This window comes from Mustela nigripes, chromosome 12 (genome assembly GCF_022355385.1).
Source record: "Mustela nigripes isolate SB6536 chromosome 12, MUSNIG.SB6536, whole genome shotgun sequence".
NCBI lineage: Eukaryota > Metazoa > Chordata > Mammalia > Carnivora > Mustelidae > Mustela > Mustela nigripes.
The window spans coordinates 30,706,431-30,723,549 of NC_081568.1; the positions used below are offsets into that span (position 1 = coordinate 30,706,431).

At 41.0% G+C, this 17,119-nt stretch overlaps 1 protein-coding gene across 4 annotated transcripts in view; it reads right to left on the reverse strand.

Annotated features, from left to right (window-relative positions):
- FYB1 (FYN binding protein 1) overlaps window positions 1-17,119 on the reverse strand; it is a 154,614-nt gene that overhangs the window by 93,858 nt on the left and 43,637 nt on the right. For 3 of the 4 annotated variants that reach the window (XM_059417033.1, XM_059417035.1, XM_059417032.1), the window contains exon 2: window positions 245-1,406. In XM_059417033.1, coding sequence (XP_059273016.1) covers window positions 245-1,379 — 1,135 coding nt within the window. In that variant the 5' untranslated portion in view covers window positions 1,380-1,406. Of the gene's footprint in view, window positions 1-244; window positions 1,407-5,892; window positions 5,938-17,119 lie in introns of those variants that run through there. The other variant, XM_059417034.1, reaches the window with a different exon arrangement.

Genomic DNA, 17,119 nt, shown 5'->3' on the forward strand with positions numbered 1-17,119 from the left:
GAAATGGATATATTTTCCTCCAGCCCCCAAAGGTGGGCCCCGACGCATTTTCACACGGAACTGAGAATTTTTACCTCTCAGACCTTCCACTAAAGCAAAAACAGATTGCCAAAGAAAAGTCACCACAGATTCAGGAGTACCAGGGATGGAATCACTCCTGGGTATAATTTTTCCCCCAGAAGGTCAAACAAAACCTCTGCGGCAGAACACAACATGTTACTTAGGGAATGAGAAAAATACTCACTGTTTCCAGAAGTGGCTTTTCGGAATTTCGTCAGGTCAACGTGTGGGGGTCTGCTGGGTTTTGGCGGCGGCGGGCCCAAGGCAAACAAGGAAGGCAGGGGCTTCTGCTTGGGGGTGGCTGCATTCTTGTCTCCCTTTTCCTTGTCTTGGCTTTGGCTCCATGGCCCCGTTGTTGCCAACTTAGAAGGCATCTTAGGGAACTTGGCAGAAGGAGTCCCAGGGGCCGGCTCTTCCTGATTCATTTTGTTCAAGAAGATGTTCTTAGCAGCATCTATCTTCCTTTCTTCTTTTTTCTCTTCAGCATTTCTGGAGAGGCCCGGGCTTCCTCTGTTGGCAGCAGGCTTCAGAAACACACCAGAAAAGGGCGAACTGGACATCTCGCCTCCGAGGTCTTTAGTTTCCTGGTCTTCCCTTGCTGGCTTTAAAGGGCCTGTTTTGGCCTTGGCTCCTAAGGGAGCTGGGGGTCCTTTCTGTAGAGACACATTCTTGGTGGGGCTCTCGTCTTCATGACTGTCATCAATACTCAGGGATGGCTTCTGGCCAAAGGCGGGCTTGGGAAAGAGGGGTTTGGGGTCATGGTCTTGTGAGGCTGACACAAACTTGCCTTTAGCCCCAGCCAGCTTGGGGAATGCTTGCTTCTGCTCTGCTTCCGGGGCTAGAGGATGAGACCCTGGCTTGGGGCCTGGTGGCTTTAAGTCATGGTTTTGGTTTACACTGTGAGGCGAAGGCTTATTCCCAGGGGGCCAGGGAAAAACAGGTTTGGCATCCTCCTTGGGCACAGTGACAGGCTTGGGGCCCATAGGTTTCGGAAATCCCACTCTCACCTCAGGGTCTCTGGTGGCTGAATTTGCCTGCGGTCCAAATCTTTGGCCCACTCCCGTCGGCTTTAGAAATGGGGGCTTGGGCTCCTTGTCAGGCTTTTCCTCAGATGGAGGTTTCACCGCCAAGGGTGGCTTTGGGGACCCAAACTTAGGTACGTTGCTAGGTCCTGCAGGAGGGCTGGCATTTCCTTGGTTGTCGAAGAGATTCTTTCTGGCCTGTACTCCTGAAGGTGAGTTTTGCCCAGTGACTTTGAAGGGGCGGTTGCTGACAGAGACCTCTTCTGTGGGGTTGCCCCCTGCATTAAATTTCGCCATGAGGGACTTCACATCTGCTTTTGTATCCTACAAGCACAGGGAACAAAAACTAGCTGAGAGCCAGAAGTCTTAATTGCACAAGTTAAAATACTCCACTCTACAGGGCTTCCTGGTTTGAGGCCTGCCCTGTCGCTGATTGGTTAGGAAGACATTGTAACATTTATCTTCCTCTATGGCAAAATAGTCTGTGAGAGTTTCTTGAAGGGGGAGGGCTATTGTTGTGCATATACTCTTTTGGATTTTTGCTTTCTTCTTCTTCTTCTTTTTTTTTTTTTTGCTTCTCTTACACTGACTTGCTCATTTCTTTTTAAGTAACAATTTACCTTTTTCTTTGCCTCACTGTTTCTCCAGCTCTCCTGTTGGATTTACTCTTTACTTTGCATTTGTCTGCTTTGTTTTATTTGAAAAAAAAAATATGGAAGTGGCTAATAAGGGACTTCTATATTTTACAGTGAGCCTCATAAATAGAAACTACACTTGAAAAAATGAAAGTAAGCTTTTCTGTAAATTCAGGCTGTATGTTTTCTACAGCATGGCCACGTTCAACTGTTCTGTGGTTTGCAAGATTTCTCCTGTTCTGTCTGCAGTTAAGGTGCGTCTGCTTGCTAAACAGGAGATGTGGCAGAAAAACTCACTCATTTGGATAAGTAAGTAATAAGTGAGTTTTCTGACTTATTTATAAATATTGAGTTCAACTGGAACCAGATGAGCAGGCAGGCGTGTCTGGGGCTCTGAAGTCCAGAAGGGGTCTCGTTCCTTTTTATATCCCCACAACACCTGGACCAGAGCCTGGCACCTTCAGGCTTCTATTGCATATTTGGGGAAATAAAAGTTGGCACAGAACTGAATACTGTAAAGAACAATTTAAAAGAAATGGTGCCCTCAGCTGGAGTTTTCCTTTGTACCAAATGGCAGTGCCCCTGTGTTTGCAGGATGGGAGAAAGGGAATTCGGCACTAGAAGGAGAAAACCAGATGAGAGCAGCTCCTTTAACTTACTACCCTATCTCCAAGTTGCTGAGAACATCTTGTTTTCTACCTTGTCTTCCTTGAGTACTTTTTTTTTTTTTAAATCCTCATGATTTCCTCCAATCCTCAAACAATTCCTAAAAGCAATAGGAAAGAAGATGGAAAGGGGAGTTTGGGTGTTGGGGGACGGAATGGGAGAAAATAGGTCCTTCCCTGAACCCTCCCAAGGAGATGACAGCAGCAGAGGACTCTGAACCTCAACACAAGATGCATAAAGACTTACTAATACAAAAAAAGAATTATTAATAAAAAAAGAATTATTAATACAAAAAAAAGAATTATTAATACAAAAATTTGCTCCTGGGGCAATTGTGTGGCTCAGTTGGTTAAGAGTCTGCCTTCAGTTCAGGTCATGATCCCAGGGTCCTGGGATTGAGTCTCGTGTTGGGCTCCCTGCTCAGCGGGGAGTCCGCTTTTCCCTCTCCCTCTGCTGCTCCCCTGGCTCGTGGTCATGCACACATGTGCGTGCTCTATCTCAAGTAAATAAACAAATAAGTCTAAAAAAAAATTGTTCCTCCCTTCACACATGTAAGAAAATCTATCTCAGCGAAGAACTCTTTTATTCTGGATTTAGTCTGTATGTTGCAATTTATATTCTAGATTATAATAAGAGGCTACATTGCCTCTTAGTGGTTAATTACAGAGACTAGGGTGTCAGACTGCCTGGGTTTGAATCTTACCAGGTGTTTAACCCAGGGCAGGGCATGAATTCTCTGGACCTTAGTTTGCTTACCTCTATCGTAGGAATCATAAGACTGTGTCATGGGCTGTTAGGATGATGAAGCTAATCTCTGTCAGGTATTCTAAAAAGTGCTCTGAATGTAAGAGAGTTTCCTATTTTTATACAGCAAGAGAAGCCTTGGGAATCATCTGACCCTCTTCTCTCACTGCACTAGAGAGGAAATGGCAACCAAAGGGTTAAAGCAATATCCTACTTAGTTACAGCAAGTTCTTGCCTTGGATTTCATGGGGAAAACCCATGAAACACACGAACTCATTCAAACTCTACATCCTCGTTTTAGTTTAGAAAATATGGATGTGGTTGATTTAGAATTGGAATGTAAGTTTCTTAGTCGCCCACCCAGTCGCAGGAGGCAGGGCAGCGTCATGGTTAATAATCCACACTCTAGAATTATCCACTTGGGTTCAAATCTTGACTTTGCCATTTATTGGCCACATGACCTACAAGGTTTCTTAACCTCCCTCAGACTCAGTTTTCTTCATCCGTAAAATGAGAATAATAACAGTATTATTTTTTATTTTTAGAACAGTTTTAGTGAAAAGATTGTACAGAGGGTTGTTCTATAGTTTGCCTCTAGTTTCCCCTTATTAACACTTGACATTAGTTTGTAGGACCTTTTTAACTTTTAATGATTTAAAGATTGGGCTTCTACTTATTCTTAAGAAGCAGTATTTTACATCTGGAAGACCTCAGAGTTCAGGATATTTTAAGTAAAATCAAACATTTCATCTCAAATTACTTAAGTTTCTTTTCCAAAGTCATTTGAAGCAATTCACTATTATTTCCATCTGTTGTGTGCCTAGATAACCTTTAGTCCAAACTACCCCAACTCATTGCTCTGTAATTACACAGATGTAATTGTGTAATGCTCTTGATAGAGACGAATTTCCTTTAGCTCCCATATATTTTTCCTTCCTCAGATTTATGTTATCTTTACTGCCAAAAACTCACCACATCTGCCACGTCCCCTAGGAAGATGGCTGCGAGCAAAAAGGGTTTTGCTATATCCTCTGTGTTTCTAGTTCATAACTCTAGATTCCAGGAAATCATTCTTTGCTTTTAGCAATATGAAGAGAATGGATCAAGTACATACTTCAACAAAGACTGAGATGACATTTAGGAGAGACATCAAGAAACTGTACACATTAAGAAAATGTTTCTCTTTGTAGCAACTTGTCTACATAATTTCATACAGAATCTTAAAAACACCATGTGACTTTTGTTGATAACAGGGTTTTGCTTGGTTTTGGATTTATTTTTATAGTCCTTATACTTTTTTTCTTTTTTTAAAAAAGATGTTATTTATCTGAGAGAGAGAGAGAGAGTGAGCACCAGTTGGTGAAGGAGGAACAGAGGAAGAGGAAGAAGTAGACTCCCCGCTGAGCAGGGAGTCCAACATGGGACTCAATCCCAGACCCTGGGATCATGACCTGAACCGAAGGCAGACGCTTAACGACTGAGCCACCCAGGCATTCTGCAGTCCTCTTACTTTTAAATATATATTGAATATTAGATTAATCCCATGGTTCTCAATGAGAAGAACTTTGGGCAATGTCTGGAGAAATCTTTGATTGAAATGACAGACTGATGGGTTAAGCCTCTGCCTTCAGCTCAGGTCATGATCCCAGGGTCCTGGGATCGAGCTCCACGTCGGGCTCTCTGCTCAGCAGGGAGTCAGCTTCTCCCTCTCCCTCTGCCTGCCTCTCCGCCTGCTTGTGATCTCTTTCTCTGTCAAATAAATAAATAAAACTTAAAAAAAAAACAAACAAACAAATGACAGACTGATGGGGTGCTTGGGTGGCTGAGTGTTAAGCATTGGCCTTAGACTCAGGTCGTGATCCCAGGGTCCTGGGATTGAGACCCACAACGGGCTCCGGTCTACAGGAAGCCTGCTTTTCCCTCTCCTACTCCCCCTGCTTGTGTTGCCCCCTCTTGATGTCTCTCTGTCAAATAAATAAATAGAATCTTAAAAAAAAGAAATGATGGAATGAAGGAGTGCTTTTGGCATCTAGTGTGTAGAGATCAGAGGTACTGCTGAACATCTCACAATGCACAGGACAGCTCCTCAACAAAGTATTATCAGTCCAAATAGTCCCAAAGCTGAGAAGCCCTGAGTTAATCTTATTACTCCTGGGTTATTAGAAACATCTTACCAGAAAGCCCACCTTTAATTTTTGTAATAGAATATAACCTAAGACCTATAAACAACTGTGTAAAAAAAGAAACAAAAACCCCAAATCCCTAAAAAATACAACCACCTCAATTAGAGATTGTTTTCAAAGTTCCATATCTTTGAAAGTCTCATCTTTGTAAAGTTTCACTTATAAAGCTCAAAAGAAATAAAACAACAGTGAATCATGGGTAACTAATAATTTCAAAATAACTGAAGCCTCCCTTTACTTCCGTAAGATGTATTTGTGTTACTTTTGTAATTAAAGCATGAAGAGAGCAAACCGCCTTTATGCATGCTGTCATTCTTCCCTATACAGAGCCCAGGGAAAAAGAGAAGAAAGTCATTTGCTCTTGATTTTATGTAATGCTTTTAATCATGAGGGAGACAGCAATGAATAAGAGTTTACCCACATTGGTTTGTTTCTTTCTTTTATCATTGATCAATTTTATTGTATGTGGATTTTCTTTCTTACTATGTTACTGATTTTTTTTTTATTGTTAAGTCATATTTTACCCATGACTTCTGGTCTTGAATTGATGGTTCTTCTCATAGAATAAAATGCCACCATTACCTGGGACAGGACTCCAGGTATGATGGCATCAGAGGATCAACGTTCCAGGAAGCCAGCTCTAGGCCTACCCAAGGCTTCGGAGACTGTAGTCAGAGCGAATGGAAGAGGGAAGAAGGCAGCTGAGGACGGGGTGCCGCGTGAGAGAGCCCAGCTTCGACCAGGGCAACGGCTCATGTTGTTCCAGTGCATTCAGCAAAGGATTGATAAAATGGTATAATAAAAAGATGAAGAAGATAGAAAGTCTTTTCTTAAGCCAAATAAACTTTCCATCCTAGAGGTAGGAAGCAGGTTGGTGAACCTTTGTAACATGCTCAAGCAGTTCAAACCTTCACAGAGCAATCTACTCAACTTCACTAGTTTCTATGGCCTAGATTAAAGAAAATAACAGATACGGTCCCCATGACCAAGTTCCCCATCCCTTCTGAGTAGGCACTCACGTGCACATGCACAGGAGTGATAACTTTTCTTTTCGAAGAGACTTAATCTTCTCTATTCAGTAAGCTTGGAAAAGGGAACTGCTTTAATCTGAAAATAAGCTTTCTTAAAACTGTTTATTGTCAGAAATTACATAATAAAACCTTTCTCCTTGGTATTGGCTGTAAAGATAGAGTTAATAGAAGTTGCCTGGAAATATGGTACTTGGGACAACTTCTCACAAGATGGTAGATGGGAGGTTGGGCAAGAGAGAAGGAAAATGTGGTAACTTTTTGCAGCCCCGTAAACACCGTCTAAATATTTAGGTACTTAGTGGGTCATAATTTAAGTACTTATGGTGTATACTCTGTTTCCCCAAGGAGATGTAAAAGCAGGAACTTAGTTTTATTTTTCTTCCTCAAAAACAGCCCCCCTCTACCACCATGCATTCCTGCAAGCACTCCCTAATGCCTGGCTCATTTCTTTCCGTAATATTAATCACACTTACCACACTGGCTGATGGGCTGAATTTATTTGAATTTCAGCATGACTAAGCACGCAGATAGCTGGGGACAAGAGTGTTGAGGCCCAGTCATGAATCTATTTTTAAGAGCTCTCTGTCTACTAGAGTCTCTACCTCATTGCAAATCGGCTGTGGTACATTCCAGTTGGCTGAGCCTCTGAGGTTGGAGGCAGGACCAGGGCCCTCTTCAACAGGATGTGGGAACGTGCTTCTTACCGCAAATTGAGTTCTTGGGGCAAGATCAGGCTGCTGCAGACTGGGCAAGGGCACAGGGAGGAGGAGGAGTTGGTGGCGGAAGCAGTGGGGGGGAAGTCCTTACATTTTTCTCAGTGACTTGTAAAGGTGGATCTGGAATTGCAGACAACCCCATCTACCCACCTTGTGTGGTGAGATGTAAATCTAGTCAGAAGAAGATACCTGGAGTGAGTGGAGTCTCTCTCTGGGGGCTGTGTTGTTTGACTCCCCTCAGCACAGGTGAACTTGGCCGTTGTCCTGCTGGGGGCTGGCCTAAGTACCCTAGCAGAAAACCTCTCTATCATCATTCCCTCTTATATTACCTCAGGCACCTGTTGGTCTGGAGCCTGTCCTTGCTCCCCCTGTGTTCTCTCTTTTAGAGTGAATTGAAGAAGAGGAAGCAAGATATTCAGGAGCTGGTAAAACTCAGATGGTGATGGCCCATTTTCCACATTCTGTGTCATCTGGGACTCTCAAGGTGTATGGATCCATTGGGCTTTTGTGTATCTTCTGTCTTTATAGACCAGGCTTGAAAATCACCACCTTTCTACAAAGGAGAGTCTTCAAACCGCTTTCTGGTTATCCTACCAAATAGCTCCTACACCAACACCGTTTGACTTTGTCACGGCTTCTGATGACTTACGCGAAACGTATAAGGAAGTTTAATAAGACTTCCCTATTTGTTTCTGAAATTTGCTCTGCTGTAAGTTTTTGACTCTTTGATGCCAATGGCATGGTGTCAGGAGGCAGAGAATAGAGAGTCTGATGCAGATAGTAGAGAACAACAAACAGTCCTAGAGCCATTTATTCTTAGTGAATTGTATAAAGTTTTTATAGCAGATTTAATTTACATTTGCTTACTGTGTAATTCACTTAGACTGAGTTAACTAAATATACCAAATTACAGAACAGTCTCTCAGGAATTTGACCAATGAACCTGTAGATAATTGAAGTGTTTTCATAGATATCTTACTAGTGACTTATTTGGATCTTAAGATAATATTTAAGTATTGACAATTATACAATGTAAGTCTTTTCATTTTTCCTGGGCCTCCTACTCTGTCATCTCAAAGAGATCTTAATTTCATCTACTACTTCTAGTGGTTATTCTTTTTTTTTTTTTTTTTTTTTTGATAAGCTTCACACTGAGACCTGACTTCATGATCCTGAGATGAAAACCTGAGCAGAGATAAGAGTCAGACACTTAACTGACTGAACCACCCTGGTGCCCCTGGTAATCCTATTTTTATGTATAGGTAGTATAAACCAGCTAAACCAAACTTACTTTGTTAAAAGCATATGAAATTTGAAGTAAAATCTCTTGATGGCTGAAAAAGATGTAGTTTGACATAGGAAAAAGAAAAGAGAAGTGTTCTGCTTCCTTTTTTCTCAACCTCCACTTTCTCCTCCAGCACAGACACAAACACACAGACACACACAGTCACAGGAGCCTAGACAGTGAGTTCCTTTTCTCTACTTGACCAGAAGTTAGAAACTGAAAGTATATGGCCACCATGGAGCGGGCTGGGATAGGGAGATGAGACCATCTGTGGGGTTTTCTAGAGATTTCCTTCCCAGCATGGGAAAGTTCTGTGAGAAGAGAACGGCTCGGAAGAGGAAGGCGTTGGCAAGCGGATCAAGACAGGCTGCAGCAAAGGATCAAGAGTGTGAATGGAGAAAGTGAAACTAGATGGAAGAAGTGAAGGGTTATGGAAGATTCCTCAGAGCCCTCATTCTACAGAATATGGCAGCCTGAAACCCTGCCTCGTATGCCCCCTTCCATCCCTATTCCATCTCCCCTTTTGAACTATGAGGAAAATGCATCAGTATTTAGTAATCAGGAGTGAAGAGTGCAATCACCTCACACCTCTTACCTCATTTCTCTCTGATAAGTCACAGTAACAGAACTCTGCCATGAGATGAGCAATTTCTCTCACCTTTGTCACCGTGGGGCTCTTTAGAGCAGATTGCACCCTTTTTCATTAAAACTGTGATGCTCTCAATTTCAAGCTTTTTATGGTGTAGATCCTGCACTTAACACCAGTTAGCCTCTCCCCACCCTCATCCCCCATCTTCCCAGGGTGCTTCATGGCTTTAGCTGCTCTGGGTTTTCACTTCTCTTTTCCTTCATACATTATTTCATTTTCTTCTGAGAGTACTGGTGACCCCATGCTAAAGTGCCAGTGGTTCTAGTATGTGGCACTTTGCCAATATTTAGTTTAAAATCTGTGCTTAATTAAGATCACTCATCTCGGGGTACAAATGACCTCAAACTACCCCCCCAACACACATACACAAACTGCACACTTGTATAATTAGCAAAAAATTCCAGAGTTTGGTATTTTATATCTGTTACTAATTCTATTATTAGAACTAATAGTCTTATTTAAAAAAGATTTTATTTATTTATTTGACAGGCAGAGAAAGTGAGCATGAGAGTGTACGTGCACACAAGCAGGGGGGAGGGGCAGAGGGAGAGGGAGAAGCAAGCTCCCTGCTGAGCAAGAAGCTCAATGCAGGGCTCTATCTCCAGAACCCTGGGATCATGACCTGAGCTGAAGGCAGACGCTTAATCAACTGAGCCATCCAGGCACCCCTAGTAATCTCATTTTTAAATATTTTATTTATCTGTCTGAGGGACAGAGTATAAGCAGGGAGAGGGGTAGAGGGAGAAGCCGACTTCCCACCAAGCAAGGAGCTCAGTGCAGGACTCAATCCCAGGATCCTGGGATCATAACCTGAGCCAAAGGCAGATGCTTAACCAACTGAGCCATCCAGGTGCCCCCTAATAATCTCATTTTAAAGCAAAATTTCATACATAATATCTTATTTAATCCTCCCAAAGCCTGGTTTATTCCTATGGTCAGTGAAGGATAAACTAAGTTCAAGCACATGATAGAAGAGAGCTAAATTGAGGTTTTCTAACTCTAAATCTCATGTTTACCACAATTCACCGTAAGAATCATGACTTTCTTTCCTTCTGGTATGGTTACGATGTTGAGTTTGAATCCTCAGCTCACACAAGACAAATTTCTTATTCTGGTCCAAAATGTTCTCTACCTAACTTTAATGATCTAACCATGGCAGGTGATGTGTTAGAACTTTTTCTACCCACAGTCGTAATCAAAGCAGATCTGAGAGGAACAAAGGAGACAAAGCAAGAGAGGGGACATAGAGCCCTAGACCAATATATCCATCAATTTTGTAACATCACAGGCAATCTGAAAAGGTTGAGAAGACAAACAATTCTGCTTGTGTTATTTTTGATATTTGGTCTGTGTGTGTGGGTGTGGAGGTGGTATGTTAAATAGAGGACTGTATTAGATCTCTTTTCCCTTTAAACAACTGCCCCCTAGAGTCAGTGAGATGAATCATCCATCTGGCCATTCAGGGGCCTGGGGCACCATTATGGCTCATTCATTGTTCCCCTGGGGTAGTGTTCATTATTCATCTGGCTGCTGAGAGAAGTTCAAGGGTGACCTGAAGGGAAGAAGGCTATGATTTGGGAAGGCCGATGGCAAATATAAGATGGATAGCAAAGAATTCATATTAAATAACTCCTTCTGCTTAGATTAATAAAAGCAAAGCAAAGCAAAACAAAACAAAACCCAAGACCCAAAACCAAACCCATTAACATCTATGGTTCATTCAAAGAACAGAAATAAAAAATTAAACACACGAAATTCCCTTCTTGTTTTATAATTTTTAAAATAGTGTGGTTTTTCTGAAGAATAAAGAGACTACAGAGAGAGACATCTATTATTTTAAAATATGTGTTTCTTTTAATTAAAATATTTACTACCCATTAGGATGGCTATTATTAAAAAAAAACAAAACAAAACACCAAATATCCACCAGAAAATAACAAATGTTGGCGAGAAATGTGGAGAAATCGAGCCTTTGTGCATTGCTGGTGAGCATGTAAAATAGCACAGCCACTGTGGAAAACAGTATGGTGTTTCCTCAGAAACCAATCCATCAATTCTACTTCTGGATATATACCCAAAAGAAGTGAAAGCAGGAATAGATATTTATATACTCGTGTTCACAGTAGCATTATTCACAGTCATCAAAAACGGGAAACAACTCAAGTGTCAACAATGGAGGAATGGATAAAGAAAGAGAGGTATATACACACCGTGGAATATTATTCCATCCTAAAAAGGAAGGAAATTCTGATTCATGCTACAATAAGGATGAGCCTTTTGGTCATTATGCTGACTGAAGTAAGCTAAAAGACACTTTTTGTGTGTCACAAAAAGACAAATATTGTATGACTCCACTTATCTGACATTTGTAGAGCAGTCAAATTCTTAAAGAGTGAAAGCAGGATGGTGGTGACCAGGGACCAAGGAGGCCACGGGGAGTTAGTTTAAGTTTAATGGGTACAGAATTTTAGTTGGGAGCGAATGAAAACACTCTGGAGATAGATGGCATTAATGGTTGTACAACAGAGTGAATGTACTTATGGCCACACTATATGTTTAAAAGTGGTTAAAATGGCAAGTCTTATATCCTGTATATTTTACCACAAAAAACAGTAAAATAGTTAAACAACATCTGAAAAAATGAGTAAATAAAAACTCTTTGTAAATGATACAGTTGCTTTGATACTGTTCCACAGTGAGATACTTTCTTTCTTTTTACTTAAGTTTTAGTGATCGGAAGAGGAAAATGGAAGTGACTCAGAATAGTGGAGGAAATGATCCTTCATCAAGATCAAGCTTATATGTATACATTCTAGGGTCCAGATGAAATTGTGTCTGATCGAGAATATTAAAAAAAAAATTTAAAATACTTTAAATGACTTACATAGAAGTGTGGCAAAAATGTAACAAAGGACTGATGTCAAAGTTCTAATATAATAAATAAATATAAATAAAATGTAAATAAAAACAATAAAAAGCTACTTGAGAAATACAAGCGTACCTCACTGACCAAAGCCATTTTTTGATTGATAGGTTAAATAAAGGTGTTCTGGATGTCTCCTCTGAGGTAGGACAGAAAAGCAGAGGATTAGAAGCACAGGTTATGATAAAATCACTTTGGGAATTTTTTTTCAAGCAGCACATGGTGTATAACCCATCCTATCCTGCTGTGTTCCTCTAAGGGGTTCTCTCTGGTGAATCACCAGCTCTGTCAGCTGTCAGGACAAATGGGAGTGTGTGGCATCCCATGACATATAGGGAAACCAAAATGATTAAAAACACTAATAATGAACTATTAGAAAGAGAACATAAACCCATTCACATTAAATTCCCATTAAGAACATAAGCCCATTCACAATAAAATAATTAAGAATAAGTTTAACCATATAAAGAGGTGAAACCTCTTTATATTGAAAAGTATGACAGTGGTGAAAGAAATTGAAGAAGAAACAAATAAATGAAAAGATATTCCATGTTCATGAATTGGAAGAACTAATATCATTAAAATGTCTATACTACTCAAAGCAATATACAGATTCAGTACAATCTCTATGAAGTTTCCAATGACTTTATTTTCTACAGAAATTGAACAAATAATGCTAAAATTTGTATGGAATCATAAAAAAAAAAATAGCCAAAGCTATTTTGAGAAAGAAGACATGTTACCTGGCTTCAAAGTGTATGATAAAGCTATAGTAATGAAAACAGTTTGGTATTGGCATAAAAACAGATACACAGAACAGAATAGAGAGCCCCAAAAGAACCCATGCATACATAGTAGGTTAATTTATGACTGAGGAGTCAAGAATATATCACAGAAAAAAAAATAGTCTTTTTCACAGACCTGTACCCCTGGGGATAAAAATATATGTTTATAAAAAATAAAAAATTAAAAAAAATAGTCTTTTTCATAAATGGTGTTGGGAACATTGGATAGCCACATGCAAAAGAAAGAAACTGGACCACTATCTTACACCATACATAAAGATTAACTCAAAATGGATTGAAGACTTGAATGTAACACCTGAAAAAATAAAACTCCTAGAAGAAAACACACACAGTAAGACCCCCTTGACACAAGTCTTAGCAATGACTTTTGAATCTGACAACAAAGCAAAAGTAACAAAAGCAAAAATAAACAAATGGGACTCATCAAATTAAAAAGCTTCTAGAAGGGACACCATCAACAAAAAGAAAGAGCAACCTACTAAATGGGAGAAAATATTTGCAAGCCATACCTCTGACAAGAGGTTAATATTCAAAATATATAAAGAACTCATAGAACTCATACAACTCTATAGTGATAAACAAACACAAACAAACCAATTTAAAAACTGGGCAGAAGATCTGAACAGGTATTTTTCCAAAGAAGACATACAGATGGCCAATAGACACATGAAAAGATGCTCAACATTACTAATCATCAGGGAAATGCAAATTAAAAGGACAATGAGCTATTACTTCATACTTGTAAGAATGTCTATTATTAAAAAAAAAAAAAACACAAACCCAAACCACAAAGATAACAAGTGTTGGCAGGGAGGCAGAGAAAAGAGAACCTTTGTCCATTGTTGATGGGAATGCAAACTGGTGCAGCCACTATGGAAAATAGTCTGAAGTTTCCTCAAAAAATTAAAAACAGAACTACTGTGTAGTTCAGCAATTCTTTCTGGGTATTTACCTGAAGAATTGAAAACACTAACTTGAAAAGATACATACACCCTGATGATCTTTGCAGCATTGTTTATAATAGCCAAGATATGGAAGCAACTTAAGTGTCCAGTAGCTAAAAAGACCGTAGTGTATATAAACAGTGAAATAGTATTCAGCCACAAAAAAAGAATGAAATTTTGCTCTTTCTGACATCATGGATGGACCTCAAAGGTATTATGCTAAGTCAAATAAGTTAGTCAGAGAAAGACAAATACTATGTGATCTCTCTTATATGTGGAATCTAAAAATAAATAAAGTAAAAAGACCAAGCTTATCGATACAGAGACTAGATTGTGGTTGCTAGACGTGAGGGTTAGGGGCTTGGGAGAAATGAGTGAATGTTTTGGTTTTGGTTTTCTTTAGTTTAAATAAATTGAATTAAAAACAAACAAACAAACAAACACGCCCAGACAAGGGAACGGCACAGGTCTCCCACTCCACAACAAGGTAACTCCCACCACACATAGAATGTATTTTGATCATTTCTAAGACTCTCAAAGCTCATCCTTAACCACCCGTACAAAGAATCATCTGTGAGACAAACTATCCAATGAAAAGTAAAATGAAGCTGAAGGGAAGGAAGCTGAAAAAGAGAAAAAATCCATCGGGATCCTGGATCCCTTCTGCTCTTATCCTCCTATCTTCACTGATTAACTCCGCCTAAAAGAATTGCAGAGATTTAATGGCAAGGTTGAGGAAAGTTTCGGGGTGTACCCTGATTCAGCGTGGGTAAGTGGGATTAGGGCACAGATCTTGGCTGCTTGTCTTTCTTAAATTTCCTCTCTATCATCTACAACTGCTATAGTATGTTGAAAGATAACTCGCTCTCCCCCTCAAAAAAAAAAAAAAAAAAAAAAAAGTTCACGACTCAGAACAGGTGAATGTGATCTTCTTTGGGAAAAGAGTTTTGTGGATATAATTAAGGATCATCTGAAGCAATCTTCCCAGATTACCCAGGTGGCACTAAATCCAGCGACAAGGGGGCTCCTAAAACACGGAAGGGAGAAAGATAAGAGAGGAGGAGGAGGCCCTGTGAAGACAAAGACAGAGATTGGAGAGATGTAGACACAGAATGCCTGGACCCATCAGAAGCTGGAAGAGGCAAGGAACCGAGACTGCCCCGGGGCCTTTGGAGGGAGGATGGCCTGGTTAAACCCTTGATTTTAGAATTCTGGCCTCTAGAACTGTGAAAGAATACATTTCTGTTGTAGGTCACCTCATGCGTGACAATTTGTTGCAGGAGCCACAGGAAACTAACATGCTCACCTTCACGAAAGTCCAAAACACTTTCGTGCTGTTTTTCTGTGAATGTCTAAGTGCCTCCATGGATGAAGTTCACGAGGAAGGCCACCAAGTCTTGTTGCATGATTCGCTTTTCTCCCCCACTATTTGTTATCCCCCACAGGGCAGGCAGTCCTGCTGGGATTGTCCCTGGCTTGGAAAGACAGAGGGGGATTGAATTCCATATAGCGAGTGGTAAGAGGTAGTGGCTTTTAACCAGCTCCTGGAAGCAAGGTTAAGGCACTATGTGGACCAACATCCACAGCGTGGACCCAGCAATATTTGAATTTATATACTCAATGGGTTTGCCTGTTTCTTGTCCATATAAGGAGATGAGCTAGCAGAAATAGAAAAACAGAAGAAACCCCGAACTCTCCAAATCTAGGAGAGAAACCTCCCACCAGCTTCTGAGGAGGTAATTTCACTTTCTAAACCTTCCCATCGGACTTTCCTCTCTGCTCAAACACATACATATTTGGTGCATTCCTAGTGGTTGGATGCAGAAACGGTTCCAACCTCCACCTCTTGGCACTCAGCTGCTGTAGACATGAAGGCTTGGGACATATTTGACCCTTTGCTTTGATAAATTAAAATGGGTTAAGCAATTGCTTGCACTTAGCTTTCAGACCACTAGGTGTCAGTGTGGCTGCTCCATGAGGCGGCCCTAAGTTTCAAGAGGGAATTTTCCCCAGAAACCAGCTTTAGTGAGCTCTCAGACTGAGAAGGGTCCTCTGGAACTGGGGGGCATATAAAACCCCTGTTAGTTAAATGGATGGAAATGACAAGCAGGCAGCATGAATATGAGCCTTTAAAATAACCCCCCAAGAGAAATGGAATCCTTCCCAGGCTTTTCTTTTTAAAACAGAAGGCTAACTTCTCCCAGCGGCAGTCTCTTGAATTCGCTGGACTTCCTTTGATATTTCTGATCATTTTTAGTGGAGGATTTTTAAAGATGTGATTTTATTGGAAAGAACAATGTCTTCCTTTTGTCCCTCATCTTTCATTTATTCTTAATTTTTGAGGTATTATAATATTTGAAGTTTGTGCCTTGCCTGTATATGCACGTTTGCCTACCTAAAGCCTCTCCTGACAGCCTTGCAGCGTGGGCAGAGAAGCCACAGCCATGACTTTGCCTTGTGTTCATAAACATAACTATTTTTTTCTACATGGGATAATCTCTACCTAATGCCAAAACATTTAAAGTGGCAAATATTAACGATCTATGATTATGTATCAGTACACAGAAATTCATATAACTTTATACTCACAATAGCTCTCTGAGGTAAGTACTACTATTACCTTTATTTTTTGGAGGAGGAAACTGAGGCACAGAGCGGTTATGCGGCTCTCCCAAAGTCCCACAGCTGCTAGGCGGCCACTCAAGAGGCCCACACTCTTCCCTGAATTACCTCATTATAACTTTAAAAGGTGGGCGGAGCGGGCTGTGTGGGGAGGGGAGGCCTAATGAATTCTTCAGAGGCAGAAATGCATACGTGAAGGCTGAAGGCTCCAATCAAATTTTGTTTTAAGTTACTGTGCCTGTAAGCGATTTCCTCAGATCACTCGAAGCCCTTTGTCATCGTTTGTCCCCGTTTGCCAGGATTCCTTCTGAGAAAGCAGGGCTGATGGCGGAGTGGCTTCCTGTCCCTGGCCTGTGCAGAAAGTTCACACAAATCCCTACCCCCGCCAGATCTTAAGGTTCGGGGTGGGGGGGTGGGGAATGGAAATTTGCTTTTCCTCATCAAAAGGAAGAGCACACACTTGTCAGCAACCAGGATGGAAGAAATCACCTGTGCCCAGTAGCACCACGTTTCTGGTTCTGTGGCAAGACCTCACTGAATACCAGCGACACCAGAGGTTGGAACAGGAACATGTGACAGGCCCTATCCTGTTACGAAACAGTGAGTGACAGACGCATTTTTATTGGCTTATCACCCCTCTGGCTGCTGCGTTGGCCTGTCGGATGTCCACCTCTTCTGCCATTTTCCAGCACAACCTGCGCGTCGGTGTTTCAGCGAGCAGGTCTGTGCTGCCAGCATTTGGAGGCTGCACCTTTTCCTGCTGTAAAAAGTTACACATTTACGTGAAAGCAGCTGTTAGCTGACTCCTGCAGAATGAAATGGGAGGATGCCCC